Source organism: Sabethes cyaneus, chromosome 3, assembly GCF_943734655.1.
Source record: "Sabethes cyaneus chromosome 3, idSabCyanKW18_F2, whole genome shotgun sequence".
NCBI classification, from domain to species: domain Eukaryota; kingdom Metazoa; phylum Arthropoda; class Insecta; order Diptera; family Culicidae; genus Sabethes; species Sabethes cyaneus.
In genome coordinates this window covers 222,069,424-222,093,814 of record NC_071355.1, presented here as the reverse complement: position 1 = coordinate 222,093,814, position 24,391 = coordinate 222,069,424, and the positions used below count along the sequence as shown (strand labels likewise).

The window sequence follows — 24,391 nt, the reverse complement described above, 5'->3', positions numbered from 1 at the left end:
TTTCTCTCTTCTGCGGAACATACACGTACACTTATATTGACTCCTATAGTTTAATTTCACTAACCTGCTCATCCTTCATGAAGCCAATCGATCAATTTCCTCCGCAGAACCAATCCGTTCCCATCGTGACAAAGGAGATGAACTTGTCGCAGGACCTTTTCGATTCCATGTCTCATTGACGGCGACGAAGATCTGGACGGAGTTCCTTTAAGGAAGATATAAACCGAGTCAAGAGCAGCTTGTTACTGGACCTAACCTCTATCTCCGTTGTGTGGCTCCACAATCCGATAGGAAAAAATAGTCACACGATAATTTTCAGTGCGAAATTCCAACTAAAATAGCGATAATAAGTTACAAATTCAATGCAGCTGTCTTTTTATGTAAAGGATACTTACCTAGCTATTCAAATAAAGAACAAGTAAATTAGAAGTAAACTGGCCTTGTTCAAAAATCAATCAGACTTAGCTGTCAAAACATCATTCTGTACAGAGTAAACCGATCATCATCTGATTTAATCGTTACTCGACGGTAACAGATTAAATATACCAATGCGTCGGGTGACGGAGACAACCACCCAACGCGATCCGACGAAGTCGGTTGATTTATAAGTTGATTTCTTCGGCATCCGATTTCGTCGATAGATGCGTAAAACAGCATCTGTCAAAATTTTCTATTGGGATACCTTACACCAATATCGGCAATTTACTTTGGTCTGACAGTATCATTTTCTGTTCGCTTCGTTGACATTTTTATCATAATCTCTCTCCGGGCCTTGTTTCGCTCAGCAGCTCCATTCATCAAGAGTTTGCAAAGCGAAGGATTCGCAGTCGCACTGTGTCGCACACAGTACAGTCGTCGTTTGCTTCGTTCGGTAGAAAAATCGCTTCCTTTCGTAGTAGTGCCGTGTACTGTAGAGTGTAACATAGTAATTACGTTTGCTGGAGTAGTATTAGAAAGGGGGAGTGTGTAAAATTTCATTGCGAAAAAACGTCCTCTAATGCAATCTTCATTTAGGTTTAATTTGTATCTTTGTCGTCTTTATCGCGAGCTAGTGCTTCCGTTTCAAATATGAAGAAATATGGTAAACGATTAGTTTGCTACTAAAAGTTTAGAATTTCTATTTATGGTGTCTTGAGAATCTTATGGTCATTGTTTGATGTGAGCTGTGTGGAAGAAAAAGTGCTGCACAGAAAAGTGACTCGTGATTCAGCCAGAAGGAAAAGATCGAAATGGACGGTCTTTAGTGTACAGAAGATAGATAAAACTGGAAGCAGTTTCCAGTTTATAGGCTGACCGGTGGTGTGGCGATATCGCGTTCTACGCGAAAATATTGCAAGTGGTCAACGCCCCATCGGAGGTGTTTTTCTGAAGACAAATCCTACTCCCACCACTAAGCAGCAACTCGGCGGTCGGTTCGGTGGTCACTCCAGTACCAGTGGAATAAGTGTCATGAACTCCCGAATAAAGTGAGTAATAAAGACGGTAGTTTAACTAAAAGAAAAATCACAAAGGCTCTTTAAAACGTGAGAAAGCTGCAAAGAAAGGCAGCAAATTTAGTTCCGAGAGGCGAGCATCTTAAAAGGAGGCCATTTAAAATTGACGTCTGTTGCAGTAGAACAGACAGAAGAGGCATTCGTTTCAAGAACAATAATCACACGAAACGAAGGCCTTGAGTATTTTAGCAGTGCTGCCAGGGCTTTCGCCTGAAATATGATCTAATATTATAAATCTGTCTATAGTTTTGCGAATCGACTAAACTATTTTTAAACAAATCTTTGTAACTGAATTTTGAGCGCGTGTTTTCTAAATGCCATAAAGCGCTGCTGTAAAATTAACAATCGTTGGCGCATTTCTTATTTACGTAACACGTAATGCCTGCGTAATAATTAGCGTATACAGTTATATGTACCTGATTTTTGTTTTCAGAATGAATGCTATAGTGGATCTTATTTTAATAAAATTGTCAAATCAAACTTATTGCAAAGAAGCGCATAGTATTCTCTAATCAACTTGTTAAGTCATTTGTTCTGTTTGCTGGTTAGAGACATAGTATTGTTTGACAAAGCAAATTTTTTGCTGATTTTTAGCCTTTTATGTTATTTATTTATTTCGTAACTAGCCTTTGTCTCTCAGCCACTTGTACGTCTGTCTTCTTTTTTTGGTAATTCCTTGGTATAGAGTGACAAAGCCTTTTTGGCTTGTTTGAACCTCCCCCTTATCCTTCTTAGATTCTTGTCACGCATCCATTTGTACATCTCTTATCGATATCGATACGGCAATTCGCATAACGAAAGACAAATAAAGCCCTTTTTCTTATTTTGACTTTCTCTCCATGTTAAGATCACCCCTTCACACCTTTTGTCAAGGAATATGTATGCTAAATTTTATGAAGAACCGTCCAAGCATTTCGAAGTATGACAGTGCATACAAACATGCCTTCACTTTTATGTGCTTTTATTATGTATGTATTTAGATTGGACCTCCCCAGCCTGTTTTTGTATTCCATCCGTTTGCGCATCTCTTTTCGTTTCGGAAATTCCTATAATGCAATAAGCAAGACTTTTCTTCATTTTGAAGTCCCCCTTATCAGCTAACCCTCCCTTCCATAGTCAGCAGCCATCTTTTACCCCACAGCCATCTTTTGTTTCTTCCAAAAATCCTTATAATGAAAGGAAAACAAAGCCTTTTTCCTTATTTTGAGCTGGTGATCTCCCTTTTCGGACCCCCTATTGTCATCCACCCACTTGTACAATAGCTGTAAAGCAAAATTCAAGAGAAACGCAGCCCCTTTACTTATTTGAACATTCTCCCATGCTGCTCGCCAATCGCCTCTTTTATCAACTCCCTGTGGTGATAGTATTATGTCAAAGCACGTGTGTGCCAAGTCTGGTGACGACTCCACCAGACGTTCCGGAGTTATGGCGTACATATATACATACGTTCTTCCTAGACCGCCCCCGGTCAGCTTCCCCCTTTGTCCCACCGCCGCATGCATCTGTTGGCTCTCGGTCCAGAAACATATACGCCAAGTTTGGTGGAGAATGGTTAAGCTGTTCTGAAGTTATGGCGGAACATGGCTCTGATGCCTAATGATCTTCGCTGGTAGGACTTTTTCACAAACTTTTTGAATAGGTTAATGAAAGGTTAAATAGGTCCCCACATCATTCTATCAGTTAAAACTACTATTTGAATCTACTTAATCTTGTAGAATGGTAGTTTCCATAGTGTCGTCAGTTCTTACGTTAGCTCAAAAAGTGAAGCAAAAGTTTAAAATGATAGTTTCACTACATTTTCTCTAAAGGTTTATAATTTCTAATCGAGAAATCTTTTCAAAAGCTTTTGTGCTAGTTTTTATTTTAGTTTACACTTTTATCGCTTAGCCATATCATTTGATTTCAGACGATCATTTTTTTTTTATTTTTTATTTTCTGAAGTAAATGTCCTAACAACAACACAAACCTTTACCCTGCAAGAAGTCATGTCCAACGGTGTAATGTTTCGAGCATGGAACAAGTTGTAACTCAATCACAGCCTCCCAGCTGTCCTGAATGTTACAACACTAAGAACTATCCCGATTCATCGATTTTCTGTGCTCCAGTTTGCTACATAGCGCATAGCCTTATCCCGTGCAGCATAAACTGAACGTGTTTTTTCTCTCGTTTTCTTTTCCATTTCTAATGTAATCAACAATGACAACGAAACCAGGGAGGATGTCAGCCGCCTGTTCGAGTACTGGTGTGAAATCGCTCCCGGAACTGCGACGTCGCCGTCGGCGACATCGCCATCCCCTGCGAGTCCGGCCGCTGCAGGAGACAAGAGTCCGGGATACATTGTGCAAAGCTTTCCGGAATCATTCAAGGATACCAAGGTGATAGCTGATATTCCGGCGTTTGCATTTCCGTGCTCCTTCGAGAGGTGAGTTTTTACCGTCCGACTGTTCGAGCTTTTTTTTATTATCTTCTAGAGCTAGTAGGTATGGTGAGTGAATAAGTTGAAAAAGATTGTTTCAGCAAGGGTTTTTAATTAGCTCTCCCGAGAGTAGAACGTTATGATATTATTACTATTTTCAATATTTTTATAGATGAATATAATTGAGCGCATATTTATTGTACTTGTTTGTTAGAGTTTTCTCTAGTTCATATAAATAACGATCATTATCGTAGATGGTATTGTTTCGGACGTAGCATACCACGCTAGACAGCTCACCACAGCTCACCACCGACATCTGAGGCTGTACTGGGATGCAATCATTTCAATATTATGGTAGTGCCCGACCTCCTCACCGCAGTCGAGTCATTCCTGTCAGCGATCAACAGTCGTCCCGGGCCTGCGTGTGGGTGTACGGAACGGGGTTTCCAAAATACCACGCCAGACAAGTGCAACAACTCCTTCGATGACGCAGTCCCCGTTTCCAGCTCTGAGTCTGACCCAGCAGAACTCCAATCCTCCAATACTAATTTACTACCTGAATGTGTGCGGGCTTCGAACAAAATCGATGACTTTTTTATTGCTGTTGCTGAGTCTAACTTCGATATTATCGTATTAACGGAAATCTGACTTCGAGAATATTCACTTGCAACAGCTATTTAGAAGCGCATTCTCCGTCTTTAGATGCGACCGTAACCAGCAGAAAAACCCGTGACAATCGTGTGTTGTTCGTGATCTCTAATAAGCTGAGTTGCTCCATCGACCCATCCCAGATTTACGAAACACTTGAGCAGCTATGGGTAAAAGGCCTAGTAGCTGATCGTTCTAGATCGTTCCTTTCTCACATAGCGTCGAATGACCTAGCATTGCTGTTCGGTGATTACAACCAGTCCAATGTAGTTTGGAATGTTCCTATCAACGCTTGTCCTAGTACCAGCGCTCTCAAACTTCCGCAGCTTGCACCGCGCTCTTAGACGATTTCTGTTTCCACGACCTGACACAAATTAATCCAGTGGTAAACAGGAATAATCGCTTGTTAGATCTGATTACTTGATACTTGCTGTTTCCTGATGTTGACACCGCTGTTGATCAATTTATTCGTCCTTTGAGCAGTTTTATCGCCATTTATTATACATCGATTCTCTTGCAAGCCTCCATGGGGAAACACGCTTCTACGTCTATTGAAACGTACAAGATCCTCTGCTCTGCGCGCATTTCAAGGATCACGCTGCCAAGCCACCAAGCGATACTTTAACCGTGCCTGTAGCGATTTTCGAGCGTACAACCGTTTTCTGTTTAAACAGTATACTCTACGAATACCTCCGCAGAAGTCCGAAGAAGTTCTGGTCATTTGTCAACTCTAAGAAAAGCGAAGACGGCCTGCCTGTTGATTTATTTTTGGACGATCGTAAAGCGTCGCTCGCGATAAATGCAACCTCTTGGCTACACACCTCAAGCAACCTTTTAATCGTTTTCCTGCTTCCTTGGAACAAATTGCCTCACACCTAATAAATTCATCAGCCTCTACGTTTTTCGTGTAACGGAGGAGATTGTCGAAACTGCCATCGGAAAACTAAAATAATCGTTAGCGGCTGGATCGGAGGCTTAGTGAGTAGTTCGGATCCGAGTTTTCCAACTAGTTCAGCGATCTCTGTCGTACCACAGAGGAGTAACCGTGGACCCTTGCTGTTTTCTCTTTTTATAAACGAAGTATCTGCTCTCCTGCCACCCGGCAGTAAATCATTTTATGTCGACGATGTAGTAAAAGTCTTTAAAATAGTTAAAATGGACTCCGACGACATTGAACTACAACGCCTTGTAGACAAATGAAGATTGGTTCTCGAATAACATGCCTGCCGTAAGCATCTCGAAGGGCTTCGCCATCTTCCACCGTAAAAATAAGCCTATAGCTTTTAGGAGATCGGGTAACCAACCCCGGTGAAAGCAACCCCCGGGCATCTACTATGTTTCCTGAAACCGCCACAAAATGAGGAGGCGCTACAGACGTTTTGCTTTTAATACGCAGCATTCACACGGCAGTGAAGTGATGCGATCAAGCCAACAAAACATAATCACGTAGAAGTGAAGAATTTTACATGAATCTCAATTACAAATCATCGATAAAAATAATTTACTTCTAACTAACTGAAAACGTCGCCTTTAGGACAAGAAATAAATGATAATGCAGCAAAAATCACGTGTGGCGCTGCAGAAATATCATGTGAATCGTTCTTTTACACGCACACTAGTGATCCGATACGTATAAAAGTGATCCAGTGATCCAGCTATGTTGGCTTCATCTATTTTGTTCGTAAATGTCGAAGTTGCCACCGGGGTAGGTGGAAGCCAAGGTCGTATGCTGACAGGAAAGGAGGGCTCTTTCGAGCTTCGTTGGCCCTCCGGCGAAACAGGGGGTTGGAGTAGCAGGCTTTGCAAGCCGTCACCACGAAAAATACTAAAGCACGGAACGAAGTACAAATAAATTCTTACTGGAACAATCGGAATAGACCCACGCGCCGAAAAAGGACTATTGATTGGAAACTCGGGACGTGGAACTGCCGATCTCTCAACTTCCAAGGGAGCACTCGAGTGCTCTCCGACGTATTGAAGAGCCGCAAGTTCGACGTCGTAGCGCTGCAGGAGGTGTGCTGGAAGAGCTCAACGGTACGTACGCTCAGAGATGGACAAACCATCTACCAGAGCTGCGGCAACACACACGAGCTGGGTACAGCTTTCCTAGTGATGGGCGAGATGCGGAAACGGGTGATTGGGTGGTGGCCAATCAATCCTCGAATGTGCAGGTTGAGAATCAAGGGCCGATTCTTCAATATAAGCATCATCAACTGCACAGCCCTCACCTCAGAAGTACCGATGACGACAAGAATGAGTTCTACGCGCAGTTGGAGAGTGAATACGACCGCTGCCCGTAATATGATATCAAGATCGTCATCGGGGATTTCAATGCTCAGGTCGGCCAGGAGGAGGAATACAAACCGGTGATTGGAAGGTTCAGTGCACAACAACAAACCAATGAAATGGGCCTAAGACTTGTCGAATTTGCCGCCTCCAAGTATATGGCTGTACGTAGTACCTTTTTCCAGCACAGAATCCATCATAAGTACACCTGGAGGTCACCAAATCAGACAGAATCACAGATCGACCACGTTTTGATCGACAGCCGGCACTTCTCAGACATTATCGACGTCAGATCCTATCGAAGCGCTTACGTTGACTCGGACCACTACCTAGTGATGGTTAAGATGCGCCCAAGACTCTCCGTTGTGAACAACATTCGGTACCGACGCCAGCCTCGGTTAGATCTCGCGCGGCTGAAGCAGCCAGACGTCGCCGCAAACTACGCGCATTCACTCGAAGCTGCACTGCCGGAAGAGGACGAGCTGGACGAAGCCCCTCTCGAGGACTGTTGGAGCACTATCAAAACAGCCATCAGCAGTGTAGCGGAGCTCCATCGGGCATGTGGCCCGGAATCAGCGGAACGATTGGTTTGACGATGAATGTAGGAGGGTGATGGATGAGGAGGCGGCCAAGATGCGCTGTGCCACATGACAGAACGTGGAAAGATACAAACAGACGAAGATGCAACGAAACCAAATCTTTCGGGAGAAAAAACGCTACCTGGAAGAGCAGGAATATGCAGAGTTGGAGCAGCTGCATCGTTCTCAGGAAACGCGAAAGTTCTACCAGAAACTGAACGGATCCCGCCAAGGCTTTGTGCCGCGAACCGAAATGTGTCGGTATAAGACTGGCAGTATTCTGACGGACGATCGGGTTGCTTATATTACCACGTTAAAACTTGGTCGCACCACGTCTCTTGTAAACTTACCATAAGTGTGGCGTAGCAATACAAAATGGCGTACCAGTCAAAATTAATCTTATGGTGGTTGCTTGTCAAACCGCATGAAATCTGTTAGTTTTATAGAGCTATTAAAACGGTAACTTACTTACTTACTTATTCAGTCGAGAGCCGGGGTGGCTCTTACCTATCAAGAAGTCCTCTCCATTATACTTGGTCCTGGGCTATTCGTCGCCAATTCGTTGCGTGTCTTAACACACGCAAGTCGGCTTCAACCTGGTCGAGCCATCTAGCACGTTGAGCCCCTATTCCTGGTGCCGATGGGGTTCTTGAAGAGAACGGGTTTCACTACACAGTCGTCCGGCATCCTTGCGACGTCTTGCGAAAGGAAAAGTAGGCTCGATTTCCAGCTTGAATGCGTCGTTGGATCTCCTTACTCGTATTATTGTCGGCGGTGACCAGAGATCCCAAATATACGAATTCATCAACCACTTCCAGTTCATCGGCGTCAATAGTCACTGTCCGTGGGAGGCAAATGTTACTTTCTCGGGAGCATCTTCCTACCATATATTTGGTTTTCAACGCATTAATTCCTCCTATCCTCCTAGCCTCCGTTTTTAGTCTGGCGTAGATTGCCTCCGCCGTCCCGGTAAAACGGTAACGGTAACACCCTGACCAAACTGTTTTTCTTTTGCTGCTATTATGAAGAATACTAAAATTCAACACCAAAATAATTTTTTTATGCAAGGCCATATTGCCATATTCTAGTATTTTGTTTTAGCTCGCAAAGAAAAATTCATCAAAGCAAAGTGTTTTACAGAAAGAAATTTATTATGAATCGGTTTTCCTGCCACAAGAGGCAATTTTTTAGGTGAGAGCACAATTTGCGATCCTCAGAGTCACTCAGGTCACCTCCGCTCACCTGGGCGACTGTACAATTCAAATGGGGCCTGTAAGGTGAAGTGAGGGTGACTGTGAGAATAGGTCGGGTGAGAGAAGTGAGGTGAGGTGAGGTGACTGTGAGAATAGGGACCTTTGCTAGAAATTGAGGTTGACTAACTGAACATATTTATTTTGTTAAAACAACCACTTTTCGAATCATCATATCAATATGCACGATAAAATTTAATGCGCCCATGCTACTAACGAACTAAGACTGCTCAAAATTCATTATTTATTCTGTGGGATATTTTATCATGGTCGCTATTAACTAAATCGTTCAAAATTGTCAGATTATTTAAAACTTTAACTTTTCTGCTCACGGATGTATTTTCAGCTTTTACCGGAGCGAAAAGCGAAAAGCTTAATTAAATTATGGCGGTGGCTGTCAATCAACGAAAGCTTAATCGGTTTTATTGCTGCCTTCAGCAGAGCGTGATGGAACTACTTGAGCTTATAACCTCTTTTTCATAGAGGTTATGAAAACATTCTGAAGTGTGGGCCACTTGGTCAGAAAGCAGTTTTATAGCGGTCATCAGAAATTTCTGCTGGAGCTCATGGTTTGATTAGGAGTGATATGAAATTGGTCATGAAACCCACCATACGAACGTAATAAAACCTGTAATTGTTACTTGGGATTCGATGATTTTTTTACAAATAAACAATCGGAATTTCGGCCATCTGAATACATCGTTGCAAAGGACTATACACAAGATATATTTCGGGTAAAGCTCGAACTGATTGTTTGTTAAATAAATAAGTCAGGGACATTTACGTAACGAGTGAAAATGTTGTCAAAATTAGACCGTTTGTAGTGGTTGAGCCACCGCCGAAGATCGTTGAAATATGCTTTATAAATATACAGTTTTTTTTTGTTAGATTGTGTCATTCGTGACTTCTATATATATATATACTAGCTGACCCGACAAACTTCGTATTGCCACAAATTAACCTGTGTTGTACATAAATCATGAATCTCAGATGATCTTTGTCACAATCTCGAGTTTTGCAAGCCCCCCAGTGGGCGGCGCTTCCGACGGCGGGTCACCGGCAACACTCGCGACCGTCTCGTCCTGAATGATCTAGTGTTACTATAGATAGTTTTTATGGTCTTGTATTGACTAATGTTTTATGGAAGAGTCTCGAATTTCTCGAGTTCGATTAGTTTTTGAGTTTCGCAAAAATTTCTGTTTTATTTGTATGAGAGTCCACATCCCCCTACCACAGGGGTGAGAGGTCTCTAACTATCGTAAAATAAATTCAAGACTCCAAAATCTCCCACATGCCAAATTTGGTTCCATTTGCTTGATTAGTTCTCAAGTTATAAGGAAATTTGAATTTCATTTGTATGGGAGCTCCCCTCTTAAAAGGGGAAGGGGTCGTAATTCACCATAGAAAAAATTTCTGCCATCTAAAACTCCCACATGCCAAATTTGGTTCCATTCGATTGATTAGTTCTCGAGATAAGAGGAAATTTGCATTTCATTTGTATGGAAGCCCACCCTCTTAAAGGGGAGATGGGCCATAACTCGCTTTCTAAAGAAGAGAGGGGTCTCAATTCACCATACAAAAAAATCTTGCGTCCAAAACCACTTACATGCTAAATTTGGTTCTATTTGCTTGATTAGTTCTCGAGTTATGAGGAAATTTATATTTAGCTTGTATAGGAGCTTCCCCCTCCTAAAGTGGGGAGGTGTCCCAATTCATCATAAAAAATATTCTTGCCTTCGAAAACCTTCACATGCCAAATTTGGTTCCATTTGCTTGATTAGTTCTCGAGTTATGAGGAAATTTGTATTTCGCTTGTATAGGAGCCCCCCCTCCTAAAGTAGGGAGGGGTCCCAATTCGTCATAGAAAAAATTTTGGTCTCCAAAAACACACACATGCCAAATTTGGTTCCATTTGCTTGATTAGTTCTCGAGTTATGAGGAAATTTGTATTTCATTTGTACAGGAGCCCCCCCTCTTAAAGTGGGGAGGGGTCCTAATTCATCATAGAAAATATTCTTGCCTTCGAAAACCTTCACATGCCAAATTTGGTTCCATTTGCTTTATTAGTTCTCGAGTTATGAGGAAATTTGTATTTCGCTTGTATATGAGCCCCCCCTCCTAAAGTGGGGAGGGGTCCCAATTCATCATAGTAAATATTCTTGCCTTCGAAAACCTTCACATGCCAAATTTGGTTCCATTTGCTTGATTAGTTCTCGAGTTATGAAGAAATTTGTATTTCGCTTGTATAGGAGCCCCCTCCTAAAGCGGAGAGGGGTCCCAATTCATCATAGAAAAAATTTTGGTCTCCAAAAACACACACATGCCAAATTTGGTTCCATTTGCTTGATTAGTTCTCGAGTTATGAGGAAATTTGTATGGAAGCCCCCCCTCTTAAAGGGGAGAGGAGTTATAATTCCCCTTATAAAGAGGGGAGGGGTCTCAAATTACCCTAGAATAAATTCTTGTCATCGAAAACACCCACATGCCAAATTTGGTTCTATTTGCTTGATTAGTTCTCGAGTTATGCAGAAATTTGTGTTTCATTTGTATGGGAGCCCCCCCTCTTAGTGGGGGAGGGGTCTCTAACCATCACTAAAACCTTTCCTGGCCCCAAAAACCTCTACATGCAAATTTTCACGCCGATTGGTTCAGTAGTTTTTGATTCTATAAGGAACACAGGACAGACAGACAGACAGACAGACAGACAGACAGACAGAAATCCTTCTTTATAGGTATAGATATAGAGTCATGAAAAGATTAGATTCAGTAAAAAAAAAGATCTAAATAAGAATATCTAATTTTTGAATAACTTTTTCGACATTTTAGTGACCTTCGCCTGATTAATATTACCACTATCGCCTTCTTCTTCAATGTATTTTCTTCACAACTGTGAATTTGACAGTCAGACTGTAAATTTGCACCTATGAGACAAAGCTTTCAGGATATTTAGACGAACAGTTAGATTTTGATGCACAATCCACGTACGTTTCGGTAATAAACCAGCAGGTGTTCTTTCAAATTTGCTTTAATGGCGGCGCAAGGGAGCAGCCACGTTGTGTGATCGCTTATACAGTTCAAACCGGGACGATTGCCATATATTTTGAAATCGTTTAACTGTCTCCATTATGTCTAATTTCTCATAAGAGCTTCCCTGAGTCGGATGCCTCCTATAAAATAAATATGTCATCATATTTTTTAACATTTCCTGCATTGTTTTCTTTATAGTTAACTACTTACCCCAATTGTTATAACTGAAACAGTCTAAGCCGCTTGATGATAAATATTTCGAATTATTTATGGCAACTTCAAATAGCTGAGTGGACTTAAATAGTTTTACCGGAAAACTATTTCAACCCATTCTACCAAATTCAACTCCACTGATAATGCTGTGTATATTTTACGGTCGATAAATCTATTATAATCAACGTCCAATGGAAAGAATCTTATCTCAAAATGAACGTAAAACAACTAAAAACTGCCCACCGACCCGAAACGAAAAATAGAAAAATGATCCGAAAATAAGCTTAAACCAGCGGCGGAAAAACCGGCCACATCAGCAATTCCAATTATTTACCAGCGAATATCCACTGTCATCAAGTTGACTTGTTGTGATTTCCACTTGCGTCAAACGCGTCAGTGCATTTTGTCGACACTGTTTTTCTAGTTTATTTTCAGTTGATTTCTTCATTCGATCCGCTCTTCCGGTATCGACTGTCCCGTCCCGTACGCACGTTACGGTTGCTTATTATTTCTTTGCTTTTATTTTTATGTTTTCCCTCTGTTTTAATGCTTCGCTTCTGCTACCTTTCACGAGGTTCGATTATGTAAAAAAATTCGCGGTTTATTTTGGTGTTTGCCTGGCTGCTCGATCGCAAGACCACCGGCAAGCTGGCTACCGGTAGTTTGTTTATTATCGTGATCGTCGATTTCCACATAAACCCTTCCACCATGCTCTAGTCTGTAGTGTGTACATTTCAAGCGCTTTTACTTTCCCCGGTCCGATAACGGTGAAGTCAAGGTCTTTCGGCGAAATGCTATCACCTATCATATCGTATCGTATCGTGTGTATCATTTACTGGTGGACAGTTAAGCCATAATGTAATTTGATTCACTGTAAGTGATTGTGAAAGGTACCCTGTGTAGTGCAGAATTTCATACATTTTTCGAATCTGGACACGGACGAGTTCGTTTAGCTTTTTAATTACCATGTCGACGATCATATCTTTCGTGCGGACGCGATTGACTTCGTCGAATAAACCAAAATCACTTCAACCATATATTCAGCCGGTTCAGTCATTTCTTTCCTCCGATAGACACGCTCTTCATCCATATGGATGGATGCAATGGATGGAGGCTGAACGAACCGCGCGGTAATGCGCACTAATAATTTAATTCAATTGTTATTGAACCGTTCTTTGTGACTCGTACAAATTGTTGCTGACGTCGCGGTCAGCGTGGCTTCGGAATGATATGCCCCGCGTACCCCTACGAGCCGTTACGAGCGAGCGGAGCAGAATGCGATAATCAGGATGATTAAGTGATGTGGGTAACGGGAGAGTTAGCCCGCGATCGCAATCTCGGCTAAGAAGAAGGAAGTCGTTGATGTTTAAATGTGATAGACTACACGTACCCATATAAATATATAGCGTGATAAAAGTTGGACCTGAGTTTCCTGCTTTGCGCGAGTCGTTTGTTACGGTTCACTTACCATGGAGTTTTTTTCGAGAATCATCCATTATTTTGAGTCATCAGCTGACAAATATACCCATTCTTCCAATTAAATTATGTAATAGTTCCCACAATGCAAAACCACAAACGAAGCTTCCTATTTACAAGCAATAAAAATAACGTTTAGTGAAGAGGATTCTACATAGTAACAGAATCGTTTCGGCAGTACCAATGCTGACCATCACTTAGCTAACTTACTTTCCTATGCATCACAGTGAAGCGACAAGCGATACAAAAACTTCCTGGAATTAGAAATGCCTATATACCAATTCATTCGATGGCAGCGCGCGACGAATGGCGGAATGACTCACATGTTAGTTACTTCCACCAATACACTGTGCAAGACTTGAACCAAACAGGTTTTTCCCTTCCGTTCGTGTCAGCTGAGCGAGAAGCAGGGCAAGATCAGTAACTGGTGAGACTTAGGGGGGGGTTGGGGAGGCAGTCTGCAGAATGGGAGGCAACACGTAGGTACGTCAAGCTGGTCAAGCAGCAGTCGTGATTAGAAAGATTGAACGAATAAAGTGACGGAATAAGTATGCCTTTGGTTGGATGTCCGTTACTAGTACTGATAAGGAACTTGCTTTTTTACCTTGTCTTTCAAAGGGTTTAATCTGTGCACTAGGTTTCAGCACATTTAGTGGCAAATTACTTAAATAAAAGCTGAATCGATACGGTCATTAAACCATAAACGAATATTAAATATTTTATTATACCATTATATTTGAACTAGTTGACAATCCTACCCATTTTTAGAAAAAAAAATAATCATACTATTTCCACTTTTCTCCTGCTTTAAAATGATGTGCCCCACAGGCGGACCATCCAGGTGCATTCGTTCGTACTGACCAACATCGACTCCAAGTGGCGATTTGGATTCTGCAGGCATGATCCGAAATCGCCCACGGCGATGGTCATCGTCACCTATCTGCCGTGGCATGACACCTTCATCCGCTTTCTGAACGTGCTGGCAGAGGTGCGAAAAAACTCTCAGAGTGAGTTCGAGTCATTCCTGGCGGAAGCCTACAACAAGGGCGTGCCCGAGCCGGGCGGGTGCCTGAAGCTGCAGTATGACCGACCGGTCCAAACGTTTAGCTTCCAGCGACCGCAGCAGTTTCTGCTTCCCAGTATACCGGAAAATGTAACAAACTATGCACTTATGCAATGTAAACATATCTACGACTAACCATTTCGTTTACCTTTTCAGCATAATCTAAACTTGTACTACAATTTCGTGGAGCCGAAATTCATGATCGGAGTGTTCGCCGCGATGCTGGCAGAGCGGCGAATAATCTTTGTGTCCCGCCGGTTGGACATCCTGTCGTCGTGCATCCAGGCGGCGAACGCCTTCCTGTATCCGATGGTGTGGCAGCACATCTTCATCCCGGTGCTGCCGATGAAGATGAAGGACATCCTCGGGGCGCCGATGCCGTTTCTGATTGGCGTACCGGAGGCCGTGTTTGACTCGTTGCGCCGCGAGGAGATCGGTGACGTCGTCATACTGAACTGTGATAAACGAACGCTGGAAACACCGTTCGACGATGTGAAAAATATGCCACCGGAACTGGTCGCCTCGCTCAAGAAACACCTGGCCAACTCGGCCGAGCATCGGGGTGATCGGGTGTCAAAGATATTTTTAGGTAAGATTGCTCATTTGTATTCCGTTATTTGTCACCAGTGATTGACAAAATTTCTCTCCTGTTTAAAGGTATATTAGTGCAATTAATTGGCGGGTACCGGGATGCGGTAAAGTTCAACGATAAGATTACCTTCGATCCGGAAACGTTTATCGATACCCGACCATCGCATCTGAGGCCATTTCTAGCGAACATGCTGCAGTTGCAGATATTTCAGCAGGTAAGTGGCTCTTTGAAACTTCTATTTACTCCTTAGTTACCGTGAAAGCACCAGTCGCCGCGCACTTAGTACGTTGGCTGATACATAAATGCATGTATAAAAATATTTCTTTTACATATTTTTATGCAATATTCATTTTCGGTTAGTGTTTTTATTACGCTTTCAGACAAAAATATTAAAAACGTCGTTTTGTTGCCTCTAACCAGCGAAACACGGCTTCGAGTGCATCATGTACATGTACCAATCCCCGCGCACATAATTTTGCTCCGTTTCCATTGCAGTGCACCAATGGTTCAATCGCCGCGGACTTTTCGTACTCATTTATTTCAATAAATATTTATATTATATTCAACTGCTAATATGTTGTTATAAATTTTACTATCTTAAACATGTTTTTCAATAGTTCTTTTCTATTATTTGTCTTTTAAAGCAAAATCATATAAAATATATGAAAAACACTTCTATATACATCCAAATGCAAAACAATCCCTCTCTTTAGAAAAACTGTTGTACAAAAGAACATTCTCCATAATCTTTTCCTGGTTCTATAAGTAGATGCTATCTTCCAAAGACCCATGCGCGGCGATAGGATAAGGTAATATTTTAGCTGTACCAATGGCCGCACACTCGAAAATATCAGCAAAAATGCAACAACGATCAAAATATGCAGCATTTCATATGAAGAAATGTTTAGTTCACTTCTCGTTTCCGTTTTTGTGGAATATTTTTGCTACGCGTCCCAAGAAACTCCTAAATTCAAGAATGCAGTTTTTTAGTTTGTCAGCTAATCAATTTGCAAAGATGGCGTCTTGTAGGTGCTTGTAGTATCACTCGCTTGAATTTATTTTTTCTTTGCTTCTTCAAGCGTCGCCTGGTTGTCTATTTTGCTTTAACATACACAGAAAAAGTGTAACAGCAGAACTGTATGCATAAAATTATATGTTTTTATCTTAATTTTATGTAATTAATGAAAATATGGCCGGGTGCGCGGCCATTGGAACTGCGCGGCGACTGGTGCTTTCACGGTACTGGTAATGATTGGATTACTTTTCGGTTCGATTTTTGCAGTTCATTGAAGAGCGGCTGGATATGCTGAACACCGGACAGGGCTTTTCCGATGAATTTGAAGTGGAATGTTTTCGATACGCGGAAAAATCCGGCCGGAAGGTTAAGCAATACAAAGATTTGCTGAAGAATTTCAAGGATAAGGTATTGTGTATTTTACAAAAATGAAGTGTAGGTGCTTACGTGTTTTGCGTTTGGATTTGTCTAAGTTTTATGAAAGTTTACGTTTGTTTTACATATTATCTTATTGATTCATTGATAAATTAGTCACTTTCAATATCATCTCTCATTCAGTAACCCAATTCGCAGTGCAAATATTGCCACAGCTTGGCGAATAATAGTGCCTCAAATGGGCATTATTTAAAAAGGAAAAACCGTCATTAGTGATAAAGATTTATTGTGAATTATTAACTTCGAACGAAGTAACATTTTTACTACTACGTTGAACTGTTAGTGCAGTCCACCGTTTGTAAACATTACAGTATTATACTCGTTCTTGTCTCATACTACTTATTTTTATTATTGACGATGTTTTCGAAGACATTCTAGAATTGTACTTTGAGATTTTATTGTCTCTTGTACAATTCAAAAGATGCGAGGTTTTGTACCCACGGGAGAATATATGACGGTATATACCTAATACCATTTCCGTGTGCTTTTCTACTCCAAATCAAATAATATATAAGCTGGGTTCGCTCCCTGACCGTAGTGTATTCACATAGATAGTAGTTATACTACTATTTTTCTGGTTGGAATACAGGAAAAAGGCTAAATATTTTCATTTCTAGTTCTTCGCACATATCGACAGTTCCTAGTATGATTTCTGTAGTGTAATAGAACTTCAAAATCATTTACTACATTTTCAAAGTCGTGCTTTACAACCAAGTAGCTGAAATTCTTGTCCAAGTTATATTAATTATTAAAGCTAATTAAAGCTAATTTACCTGATTATTAACGACTGTTGAACATTTAAACTTTCAGAAAGCACAACAAAATGGCGATGAAAAAATTACTTAAATACTAAGAAAAAAACGAAGATGCGACAAAAAGACGCCGTAATTCCGGCAAAAAAATGAAATAAAAAGATGACGAAAACACAATTAAAAGTTTACGAAAAGACGAAAATAACATGAAAATACGATAGAAACACGCCAAGACAGCGACCAAAAAACAATAAACCACGACAAATAGATATTTAAATGTGTCATAAGGATGACAAAACATACAAGAAAATAACGACGAAAAGATAACGAATATACCTACGACGAAAAGCCCGTAAAGAGACGATACTTTTTTCAACCGAATTTTCACACTCGCGACAAAGTCGATAAATTTGACCTACCCGGGGCGGTTGCCAAGGGGGGATTAGGCTCGGTGGATCCGTACAATTTTTTTTTCTTTACATAAGATTATCGTCTGGAGTATATCTGTCGTCTTGACCCAGGACAGCGCAGCTAGCTGACGATCTAACTTCAGCACCTTTATAGGTCTTCCAGCACCACTTCGGAACCACTCCAGTTGCGGAAAGCACTATCGGAATCGGAACTATTCTCAGGACCTCTTTCGACTCCACTGCCAGTGGATGATACTTTACAATTTTGTGACCATGTGTTGACTCTAAATTATGGCTCAGTGGAATAGCGACGTCAATAATGGTTACTATTTGTCTAACTACCCTTGTCGTAAATCATAATACCCGGTCGGTTGCGGTGAATAAAGAGGTCAGTCAGAACGATGCGGTCCCAATACAATCTGAACCGGTCGTTTTCCAAGACGGGATTTGGTTTGTAGCGGTAAATTGGCACATCTTCCTCCAACAAACCACATTGCAGCGCCAACTTCTGGTGCAATATCTTGACTACGTTGTTGTGGCGTTCTGTAAAGGCTGCATTTGCTAGTGCTATGTAGCCAGCTTTTTTTTGTTTGATTAGTCACTTTAACAGCTTGGGTCAATCGTGACTTCCGCGGGGTTGAGATTTGAACCGTGGTCCTCGGCGTGAGAAGCGTAAATGCTAACCACTAAACCGGGATTGACCCCTCGATACTTTTGTTGCCTAGATAACAAACGACAAACAATAAGGAAAAATTGCTATGGAAAGACAACCAAAAACGACGGTAAAAGACGATAAAAGGATGACAAAAAACGAAGAAAAGATTGCAAAACAGAAACAAAAAAGACAAACAAACGAAGCAAAAAACGAGAATAAGACGATTAAATAAAAACGAAAGATGACAAAAATACGATGAAAAGACTTTTTCGGTGTCTCAGTGTCGACGCCAAAGAAGCGACTAAATAGATGCAGAAAAGACGATGAGAAACGATGAAAATACGCAAAACAGTGACAAGAAATGCCAAAAAAGACTACAAATGACGAAAAGAACGTCCCGTTGTTCTTCAAGAACAATTATAAATGGCACAAAAAACGGTAAGACGACTAACGAACGTTAAAAAGACAACAAAAAACAACAAGAAGACGACATAAAAAGGCACTTTGTCGCCATACATAACGAAAAAAATAGAAAAATTGAAGATAAAAGACTAAAAACCAAACGACGAAAAATGAAAGATTAAAGACGAAAAACCAAAGACGAACGGCGAATAATGAAAGATCAAGAATGAACGTTGAAAGTCAAATTTCAAATGTTTTATGATTATGATTCCAAAAAGTGTGTATTTTCTTCAAGTACAACCAAGAACAATATCTATAAAACAAATGCTTTAAAGAGTAATCACACGTTTAGGCGAAATAAAACGTGGTTTCATTCATGTGAATAGTAACTCTGGTTTATTAGAAAACAGCGCATATCGAAAAAAATTACACTTTTGAGCAAAATTAACAAACACTTAATACTTAAAATTAAGTGTTTGTTAATTTTGCCGATTAAACACTTTTACATATACAACCAAAATTTACACTCCACTGGGAGAGGTTGTAAGAGTCAATAGGATGGTAACATTAGCCCTGCCTGTACTCTAACAGCACCAAGGCTTTACCGTAAAAGAAAATTTAACTTCACCTTCTGTTAAATTTTGTTTCTTTTTTAATTTTTAAACGAAATTATTACCCTTTCTTCATGATGGAAACACGGATGGCAAAACTACGAATTTTTCTTCATCAAATTCTGGCAACACTGCCACTGCAGTTGTTATTCATAGCTGATGAGTCACCTGCTGATGTTTATTGATAGAAAACTAGCGATCTTAGTCACGATCTGTTCGTGGTAATAAAATACTGAAACGATGGTTCTACAATTGATGAAGGGACGGTAGGGGAAAGAAATGAAAATTTTTGGTGAAGGAGGGGGAAGAGCGGAAAGGAAGGGGGGGGGGGTATTGGTAGCTATGCTTGACAAGTAGTCATTTTGACTCCTACCTTTTGTCCAATGCTGGAAGGTGCATGAGTCGAACCAAGCTGTAATCTGAGATTATAACCGGATTCGAACCCACAACACCCTCCAGGGCATGTGGTTCGCTGGTACTTGTACCTTTGAACCATAGAGGCGCTGGACAAAAGGAGACCGCAAAATCCACTTCTCAAGGATAGCTACGCGTGTTGGTTGTGTTATCGACACATATTGTGCCGCTTCCTGCATCAATTGCAGATTACCACCGAGCGAGAAGTTTTAATCTAACTACTATTTACTTTCAGGACGACGACACTGTGCCGGTCCTTACGACTTGCAAGGTACTGCACGTGACGCTGTTCGTCCGTCAGCGTATGTTAGCCGCGTTTCTCGGCGCGGGTTTTCGAGGGAAGGCCCCGTTCCTATGTAATAGACTAATCTCAAGATTTTAGTCTTGACCTTGGAATGAGGTCATACATATATTAATATTTTTTTGAAACGATGGTTCCCCCTCCTTCACCAAAAATTTTCATTTCTTTCCCCTACCGTCCCTTCATCAATTGTAGAACCATCGTTTCAAAAAAAAAAAAAAAATATTAATATATGTATGACCTCATTCCAAGGTCAAGACTAAAATCTTGAGATTAGTCTATTACATAGGAACGGGGCCTTCCCTCGAAAACCCGCGCCGAGAAACGCGGCTAACATACGCTGACGGACGAACAGCGTCACGTGCAGTACCTTGCAAGTCGTAAGGACCGGCACAGTGTCGTCGTCCTGAAAGTAAATAGTAGTTAGATTAAAACTTCTCGCTCGGTGGTAATCTGCAATTGATGCAGGAAGCGGCACAATATGTGTCGATAACACAACCAACACGCGTAGCTATCCTTGAGAAGTGGATTTTGCGGTCTCCTTTTGTCCAGCGCCTCTATGGTTCAAAGGTACAAGTACCAGCGAACCACATGCCCTGGAGGGTGTTGTGGGTTCGAATCCGGTTATAATCTCAGATTACAGCTTGGTTCGACTCATGCACCTTCCAGCATTGGACAAAAGGTAGGAGTCAAAATGACTACTTGTCAAGCATAGCTACCAATACCCCCCCCCCTTCCTTTCCGCTCTTCCCCCTCCTTCACCAAAAATTTTCATTTCTTTCCCCTACCGTCCCTTCATCAATTGTAGAACCATCGTTTCAAAAAAATATTAATATATGTATGACCTCATTCCAAGGTCAAGACTAAAATCTTGAGATTAGTCTAATAAAATACTGAATAAGATAAAATTTATGGCATCTGCCGGTTGCTCTGATCAGTAAAACCGAATTTTCGCGGCAGAATAAGGCCTAATGCAGAATTTAATTTCCATAGCATGTCCACAGCCTCCCAGTTGGCTCGAGGTATGACGCTGGTCTAATAAGCCAGTCGTCGTATGTTCGAATCTCAACTAGGAGAGCTGTTAGAGTCAATAGGATCGTAGCAACTGGCCCTGCAATTGTCCTGCACTCTAACAGCTGGCTGCGAAGTCTGTCGTAGAAAAAGTTTTGATAACGGAATGTAGCACCTAGGCTTTGCTTTGCTTTGCTTTAGCATGTATTGAAACTTAGCGGGTCGATTGATGATGCGGTGAAGCGGAGCCAAAGAGTATGGCTCATTCAGTACTTTTACTTTAGCACAATGCCGAATGCAGAGTATAATTTTTTATAATTTCTAATCGTAACTGATGTGCCGGCTACAATATTTTTTCTACAACAATAATGGAGCCAATATGACTTTGCCAAACCAACGTGGATAACGGTGTAATGGTAAATGCAGTAGATTATTTTCGCGGCTTTCGAGTTGCCGAATCGACAACTAATTTTCACCGCGCGGAAATAACGAACCAATACCAAAGCAAAGCAAAGCCTAGGCGCTATCTTTCGTTATCAAAACTTGACCTTCTATTTTTTTACGACAGACTTCGTAGCCAGCTGTTAGAGTACAGGACAATTGCGAAGCTAGTGCTACAATACTATGGACTCTAACAGTCTCTCCCAGCCGAGATTTGCACATACAACGAATGGTTTGTTTGACCAGCGTCGTACCTTCGAGACCAACTGGGAGGCTCCAAGACTAATGAATCAACACCGACTAATGTAGAAAAAACCTTTCATAGCTTCTACTGGTAGTTGCCAGATTGGTTGCCTATGACTGAACAGAACCAGCGATTATCGCTGTGCCAACTTCTTTTCACTACAGCATGACATCTAATATAGAGCATAATTTTTCAAGCACTCGTACATAAGGTAGAACCACCGAGTTGACGTGCTGAACGCAGTAGTTTGCCCAATTGAGGAATTGTTTATTAATTCTATAGCAGTGTTCCTTTTAGACATACTTACTTTTACTTTTACGGCTTAGTCGCTTTCTGTTGAAGGAGAATCGATGCGGGATCAATGGAAAACTAACTAGAGTCAGTATGCCTAGGAAAACGGAAAAACCTTGGTAGTTATAATTTATGAGGAGGCTACGATCCCCTGCCTAAGATTGTTTTTGCATAAAAGCTTCTAAAAGCTTGGTCGAAGCGTCTTGCGGAGGGAAGAGTAGGTTCGACTTCCACCCTAAATGCGTCGTTGAATCTCCTTACTCGTATTGTTGACCACAGATTCCAAATATATGAACTCATCAACCACTTCCAGTTCATCACCGTCAATAGTCAGTGTTCGTGGTAGGCGAGCTTTGTTTCCTCTGAAGCCTCACTCTACCAAATAACTGGTTTTTGATGCAATGATTTGTAACCCAATCCTTCTAACCTCCATTCCTCTGCAGTCTCAAGGTTTCTAGTAATGAAGTCTAGGTCGCCTGCAAAGGCGTTTGAGTTTCTACCCGCTTGTTCAACGCTCGATCTGGATCCATTCGGCGTCGTTCGAATCAGTATTGTAGCATTATTTTCTGCAGCTCATTGCACTTGACTGTATCATACACCGCCTTGAAATCCCCAAGCAGATGAAGCAGATGGACCTGTCGCAGTGCAAACAATTGATGCTTTGTGGAGCAATCCTCCCGAAGATCAGCTTGGTTTTCCAATCATTTACCGACAAAAGACTAAATATAAAACAATAAACAAGGTATGAAGTCAAGAAATTAAGATTTCATTACACCTGACAATACAGCAATTTCATGAAAAAATAAAAGTTTAGATTCGTTTTGTTATTTTGCGTTTAGGCAAAGGGTCTTAAAAATCGTCACTTGTCAATCTTCATTTCTTGTAAAATTCATGACTTTTGAACCTATGTAAATGATTTTGATACGAAATGAAAGATATTTTAACAGGCTGTTCAGGGAAAACAATAAACTAAAATACAAAGTATCTTATGATCGCAAAAACATTGAACTTTTTCATATGATCGTATTCGTTTTTTCGTGTTTTCATGTAGTGTAGTCCGAACAGATTTTCACTTTCAATATTTTTTCCGAAAAATTGAGATTTTTTTACATGAACACCTATGGTGTTTCTGCAAGTCACTGTCCCAGTGTGCTTAACCTGATTAATCTCTCAACTAATCACGAATATACTATATTTCATTCCAAATAATAATACATATTTTTCCCAAAATGCAACATTTTAAGCTTAGTTTTTAGTTATTCTAGTCTATATTTAATTTGTGATAGAACAGTATTTTTCACTAATTTTAAATAAAATCACTTTAATTTTACAATAGTTTGTCCAATTTGAATTCGATTTGAATCCGATACTCATCAACATTACTCACTTATGTGCCTAGGTTTGCTTTTTTTGTCTCATGTTTTGTACTATTTAGCAACGTAAGCTCAAGTTCAAAGTTTTTGTTCCCATCCATTTTGGCGCTAAAGGCTTCTAATGTATGTTTCCTTTCGTTTTTAACCAATCCTGTGCATTTCTGCTATCATCGAAATGCTTCCGAACGTATCTTGGCTTTTGTCCGTTCCAGACCAACCCGGCCGTTCGATCCGCTGTTAAATCGGTGAGTGGGAACCTGCCTATCTGTTCACATTTCTTCTCATTGATCACTTTAGCTTAAATTCGATATTTTAAACACAAAATGTAAACATTTTTCGCTGTTCATCCAACAGGTGAAGGAAGGTGGTAAGGGAGTCAAAACAGCCTACAAAGGACTGCGATCGAAATTTCGCGAAACCACACCTCCCAAATCGAAACTGGACAGTAGCATGAACTCGCACGTATCGCAGTACGATATCGGTCATCAGTCTGCTCCCAATTCACCCGTTTTCAACAAACGACCCCAGACAATCGCCCTTCCGGACGATTCCTATCACAGTCACGCGCAAATGTTGACCCCTTCCAGCACCTCTCTATACAACTCACCGCACATCATGATGAACAATAGTGGCCATAACAACTACAACACGATCACCGGATGCGGTACGGGCTCGATGATGAACAACAACTTCAGCAGCAGCAGTAGCAACAACAACCATCACGGTCATCACTACAACACCAGCAGCAGCAGCGACGTACGAAGTCCCTCGCTCAGCCTGAGTCCAACCAGCTCGAACTCCTCATCGGAAATGAATCTGCTGCAGGAGTTGCAGCATTTGGCGCTGTTCAAATCGCCGGCGGTGAACCGAAATGTAAGTAGTCTGTTGGTTTTCATCCGATCTCTATCATATTAGTAGTAGTCAGTCGATTTTTTGTTGGTTAGTTTTGCGAATGGTTGCTTGTTCTCAGTTTAGTATTTATTTTGATTTTTTT

At 41.1% G+C, this 24,391-nt stretch overlaps 2 protein-coding genes across 5 annotated transcripts in view; both read left to right on the top strand.

The window, feature by feature from the left end:
• Positions 1-24,391, top strand: part of LOC128743923 (argininosuccinate lyase) — a 234,316-nt gene that overhangs the window by 122,461 nt on the left and 87,464 nt on the right. The gene's annotated exons all lie outside the window — the stretch shown is intronic.
• The window catches only part of LOC128743919 (DENN domain-containing protein 1C), a 33,888-nt gene continuing 10,335 nt past the window's right edge, over positions 839-24,391 (top strand). For 3 of the 4 annotated variants that reach the window (XR_008412339.1, XM_053840619.1, XM_053840621.1), the window contains exons 1-8: positions 839-1,466; positions 3,706-3,915; positions 14,216-14,540; positions 14,607-15,039; positions 15,108-15,256; positions 16,325-16,465; positions 23,610-23,642; positions 23,752-24,270. Coding sequence is in view for 3 of the 4 variants with exons in the window: in XM_053840619.1 (XP_053696594.1) it covers positions 1,450-1,466; positions 3,706-3,915; positions 14,216-14,540; positions 14,607-15,039; positions 15,108-15,256; positions 16,325-16,465; positions 23,610-23,642; positions 23,752-24,270 (1,827 nt within the window). In the remaining variant the exon portion in view is untranslated. The remainder of the gene's footprint in view (positions 1,467-3,705; positions 3,916-14,215; positions 14,541-14,606; positions 15,040-15,107; positions 15,257-16,324; positions 16,466-23,609; positions 23,643-23,751; positions 24,271-24,391) is intronic. The other variant, XM_053840620.1, reaches the window with a different exon arrangement.